This window comes from Sinocyclocheilus anshuiensis, unplaced genomic scaffold (assembly GCF_001515605.1).
Source record: "Sinocyclocheilus anshuiensis isolate Anshui unplaced genomic scaffold, SAMN03320099.WGS_v1.1 scaffold1893, whole genome shotgun sequence".
Taxonomy (NCBI): domain Eukaryota; kingdom Metazoa; phylum Chordata; class Actinopteri; order Cypriniformes; family Cyprinidae; genus Sinocyclocheilus; species Sinocyclocheilus anshuiensis.
The window spans coordinates 620,771-625,723 of record NW_015539822.1 but is presented as its reverse complement, the minus strand read 5'-3'; the positions used below and the strand labels follow the sequence as shown (position 1 = coordinate 625,723).

At 40.9% G+C, this 4,953-nt stretch overlaps 2 protein-coding genes across 3 annotated transcripts in view; one reads left to right on the top strand and one right to left on the bottom strand.

Annotated features, from left to right (window-relative positions):
- Positions 1-39: 39 nt before the first annotated feature.
- LOC107684175 (uncharacterized) lies at positions 40-1,439 on the top strand. Of its 2 annotated transcripts, none has more exons than XM_016480389.1 (4): positions 40-224; positions 310-381; positions 459-515; positions 651-1,439. In XM_016480389.1, the coding sequence occupies exons 1-4, from the start codon at positions 165-167 to the stop codon at positions 1,062-1,064; spliced, it is 603 nt and encodes a 200-aa protein (XP_016335875.1). In that variant the 5' UTR covers positions 40-164; the 3' UTR covers positions 1,065-1,439. The 2 variants fall into 2 exon arrangements, with proteins under 2 accessions (XP_016335875.1, XP_016335874.1); XM_016480388.1 differs by having other exon boundaries at positions 42-224; positions 307-381.
- A 976-nt stretch (positions 1,440-2,415) lies between these two features.
- LOC107684183 (dynein, cytoplasmic 1, heavy chain 1) overlaps positions 2,416-4,953 on the bottom strand; it is a 61,374-nt gene continuing 58,836 nt past the window's right edge. The window contains exons 69-71 of the mRNA XM_016480396.1: positions 4,498-4,666; positions 4,290-4,414; positions 2,416-2,792 (exon numbers count right to left, since the gene is read on the bottom strand). Of these exons, the coding sequence (XP_016335882.1) occupies positions 2,664-2,792; positions 4,290-4,414; positions 4,498-4,666 (423 nt within the window). The 3' untranslated portion in view covers positions 2,416-2,663. The remainder of the gene's footprint in view (positions 2,793-4,289; positions 4,415-4,497; positions 4,667-4,953) is intronic.

Genomic DNA, 4,953 nt, shown 5'->3' with positions numbered 1-4,953 from the left:
CCTCACGCACACAAAAACACACTCACGCACACACGCACTCACGCACGCACGCACTCACACACACACTCACGCACACACACTCACTCACACGACACGATTGGCTCCGATATAAAGCTGAGTGAACTGGGTGAGGGATCGATCAGATTGACTCGCAGTGATCTGGAATGGAAGAGCTGATCAATACTCAGTCAGACGCTGTTGGTAGACTGGCATTCAAATACATGGTAAGATGTCCATTTCTAGTGTTTCTGAGTGATGTGTCTGTTGTGTGTGCGTGTGTTTAAAGCAGTCTGTGGTTTCTGTCAGGAGATGTGTAAAGTAGACTCCAGCTCAGACTCTGAATCAGAGTCCAACCCCAGATGGTCTGATGTCAGCAGCAAGGTATTTCTGTCCAAAATCAACCTCAAACATGAGCTAAACACAACACATCTGACTTGAACTGCATGATCTCGCGTCAGGGCTGTGAAAGCAGCACTCCAGAAGCTCCTCAGAAACTCCAGCAAAACTACCAGCAGGTAAACACAAAGCACTGATTCGCTTCTTTAGTCACAAACAAACCTGGTGTGTAAGTGATTATGATGATGATGATGATGATGATGATAATCACTGAAATGAATGGTTTGTGTTTCTGAACTGATTGTTGTGTCCAGTGTCTGGATCCCTACGATGGAAGCTCAGAAGACTCTGGCTCTTCTGCTGAAGGCTCAAGGAAGCAAAGGCCCGGCGGGTTTCGCACGAAAGGGACTGGCCGTAGATTGACCTTTAACCCTGCATCTGCTCTCCGAGACGAGACGCCAGCAGATCTTCACCGTGTGGATGTTCAGATGAGGTCCTCCAGCGACTCGGAGCTAGAGTCTCCACACCAGGGCTCCGACTCCGGCTTCCACACCAGATCCTCGCTGAACTCTCGAGACACGAGCCTCGGGCTCCAGAGCGCGTCTCCAGACAGCCCTGCTCTCCACGCAGCCTTCTCCAAGAGGAAGCTCTTCCCTGCATCAGACGACGGGATGCTGAGCAAGCGGCGGTGCGTCAGTGACGTGGAGCTGGAGAGCGGGGCTGTCTGAGGTCAGGATCAGACCACAGCAGAGTCTCCGAACCCTGTGCTGCTTGTGAAGGAAAATAGAGACACTCTAACGACAGAAAGAGGTTTGACGTGCAGGTGTTGAAATATGTACGAGATGATGGACAGGTTCAACTCTGATGTCACACAGCTATTTCAGTAATAAATTAAGACTAATAAAGCTAACCTTAATTCATGATTTCATGTTTCATCTCCGGCTGTTCACGATGAGTTTGCCTTTACACTCAGTGAGCAAACATGTATGTAGTGCAGCTGTCTGCAGACGGACGGTGACAAGAATAATATATATATCTGTCAGAAAGCTGATGTCATGATGAATTAATGTCTGGAGAAACAGGCCAGTTTCACTGGGTTTCTTTAGGGCAATGGAGAGATTTATTATTTGCATCCAAAGAAAGGAGAACATCGGAAGAACGCCTACTCCATGATGTTAATGTTTGTAGGCCTTTGTGTGTTTTTCATTTGAATGCTTGTTTCATCAGCTTCAGTCTGAATAGAGGAAAAACTGAGAGTTCAGTGTCAGTTTGTTTCAGTTCTTCCCTTAATTAATTGCACACAGCTTGTCATGTGTATTCATCACAGGATGAAAATAAAGTATGCACTTCTTTGTCTGCATTTCTCTGTATTGTGCGGATGTCAAAGCTTCCTCTGAGCCTGTAATCACCATCAGTAAAGACGTCAGGACCTGGGGCCTCTTCCATAAAACAAGTTTACCAAATAATCCAGGCTTATTTCAGTTAGTCAGACTTATTTTGAACCAAATCAACTAACAATAAGTGAAATAAACCTGTCTTATTTGGTAAACTTGTTTTATGAAACAGGCCCCAGGACCCATAAAGTGATTGTATATATTTTGTCATTATGAAAGCCCAAAAAAAAAAAAAAAAAAAAAGTTGTATTTTTAAGTGAAATAAACATTGTACAAGATGTTATTTGGAAAATGTGTTTGTCACTCTCACACTCTGAACTGTTTGTTCAGTTAGTCTGACTTATTTTGAACCAAATCAACTGACAATAAATCAGACTAACTGAAATAAGCCTGGATTATTTGGTAAACTTGTTTTATGGACACACCCTAACACACACACACACACACACACACACACACACACAATTTCTATTTCAATTTAAGTGTGCTTTATTGGCATGACAAACTATATATTTGTATCTCGGCCAAATATTGTCCTATCCTAACGAACCACACATCAATGGAAAACTTATTTATTCAGATGATGTATAAAAATGGACACTTATGACTGGTTTGTGGTCCAGGATCACATCTGACGTGTACGTTAAAGGATCATACAGGCTCAAATGAATTAAGCACACTCGAGTAACGTTTCATCTAAATTAGCTTTATTGGAAACCACCAATCATGCAAAACTTGAATCAACTTCCATTTTTCCATCTAAAACGCACACAATCCCATCTGTTCTAAAACATCTGCCTCAGAAACCCCAACACAACGTGCGTCTGACTCTCTAAACCCTTCCCAGTTAAACACACGACATGCAAAGCTATGGTTTAGCTCACTACACTAACAGGAATGACTAGTAAAGATAAGTGGCTGGTTAAGCAGCATCTAGTCGGTGCAGAGGACGGCGACTCCGCGCTCGTAGAAGTGATGCGGGTCTTCTTTGGTGGCGATGTCGAAGTCGACGGTGAAGATGAGGTCTGAGCGTGTGAAGTTCAGATACACGGGCAGCGTGACCTGCAGAGAACACAGAGAAAGACAGGCTTTAATTCACTGATTAAACTGCAAATGATGGTCTAATTGCTTATGCCAATAGGTTTAATTTGAACAAATTATCTGTACATATAAAAAAAAAATCAAGTGTTATTATTTTTAGTGGTAAAAAATTACACGCAAGGATTTGAGGTGCCTCAAGAGCAAACTACTAAATTCTTGGGAGTTTTTATTGATGAGACTGAGTTGATTATGCGAGTAGAAAAATACATAAATCTACTGGAATAATAAGGAGGTTTAGGCATGTTGTTACTAGTGTCTTCTTGCGCTTTATTATAGCTCAATTTATCCATATCTTTCATATTGTAATATAGTTTGGGCAAGTACTTTTCCTGTTTATCCTTCAGAAGCGTTTTGTTAAGAGTGCAAGCCGATCAAACATATATACTTCATCTGCTGCTTTATTTCATAAACTTCAGGTTCTTACTATTTAAGATATTAATGTGTTCAAATATGTGATTTTATGTATAAGATATATTCAAGTGAGGGTAACATTCCAGAGCAATTTACAATGCATTTTAAATTCAATTCACCGGTTCACCGTTATTTAACTTGTCAATTTTCAAATATTCATCTTCCTAAATCTCTCACTTGTAGAGGTCAATGCTTGATGAGATTTAGGGGTAATGAATTATTGAATGGTTTGTCACATCTAGCAAAAAAAATGTTCCTCTTTAATAAATTATAAAATATGTATAAAGGCATCACTTTAATGCTGTTTTGTAATAGTGTATTTTTTTTTTCTTAAAATGTATTTTATGCACTATATTGGTTTGTTTTTGGAGTACATCATTTCTGGGGGTTTTGACATTTGTGACCCTGGAGCACAAAACCAGTCATAAGGGTCAATTTTGTGAAATTGAGATGTATGCATCATCTGAAAGCTGGATAAATCATCTTTCCATTGATGTATGGTTTGTTAGGATAGGACAATATTTGGCTGAGATACAACTATTTGAAAATCTGGAATCTGAGGGTGCAAAAAAATCAAAATATTGAGAAAATCATCTTTAAAGTTGTTCAAATGAAGTTCTTAGCAATGCATACTACTAATCAAAAATTAAGTTTTGATATATTTACGGTAGGAAATTTACTAAATATCTTCATGGAACATAATCTTTACTTAATATCCTAATGATTTTTGGCATAAAAGAAAAATGAATAATTTTGACCCATACAATGTATTGTTGGCTATTGCTACAAATATACCCCAGCGACTTATGACTGCTTTTGTGCTGCAGGGACACAGATGTTGTAATTAATTTGTAGTTTATATTTATATTTATATATTTGTTATTGTAATTTCACTCTTTCGTTGATTTCATGAGTTGTTGTTTTCTTTATCGTTTAGGAGGAGGCTCTAAATAAGCGGCGTCTCTCTGCACAGTAAATGGATTGTACTTTTGTATTTATTTTATTCTTGTGCAAAATAAATAAAGCAAACTAAGGCCAGCGACAGACCATGCTCCTCTTCTCGGTGTTGCTCTGCTTCATCCAGTGCAGCTGCGTCAGCGGCAGTTCAGTGGAGATGCTGGTGGACAGAGAGAGCTTGTTGTTGGCGCAGGTGGCCCCCTGCAGCTTCAGACCTGCGCACAGACAGACAGACAGAATGCTCTGAGACCCAGCAGACACTGACATGCTCCTCATCTCTCTCTCGGGCCGCTCTCACCTCTGATGCCGAAGCTGCAGGCGTCCAGCGCCGCTCCCTGCGCAGACGTCACGTTCACCTCCAGACACAGCTCCTCCAGAGACCAGCTGTTGACCTGAGCCACATACTGACGCGTGGCTGTGATGTAGGCCTCCGGCACGAACAGACCGCCCAGGTTCACATGGATGTTCTGCAGGAGAACAACAGCCCGTTCAACACTTGAAACCACGAGTCTCCTGAGTTTGAGCCGCTCTAGCCGAGTCAGCTTTATACAATCCAGATCAGTCAGAGCAGATTCGCCGTGATAAACAGGAAAATAATGATGGAAACTCAACTGTTTTACTTCAGATTCTGCTGTAAAGCAGCTCTAAAAGACAACAGTGTCATTATTCAGATCAAGCCAGTTCAGTTCAGAGAGGGCTGCATGATAAATCATGTTTTAATCGTGACTGCTTCTTTTGATTTATTAACTCTTTC

Excerpts from the sequence above, each read along its gene's own strand:
- LOC107684175 (XM_016480388.1), top strand. The coding sequence starts at position 165 with ATGGAAGAGCTGATCAATACTCAGTCAGACGCTGTTGGTAGACTGGCA. Across the intron at positions 382-458 it reads GGTCTGATGTCAGCAGCAAG|GGCTGTGAAAGCAGCACTCC; the intron begins GTATTTCTGTCC and ends ATCTCGCGTCAG. Across the intron at positions 516-650 it reads TCCAGCAAAACTACCAGCAG|TGTCTGGATCCCTACGATGG; the intron begins GTAAACACAAAG and ends TGTTGTGTCCAG.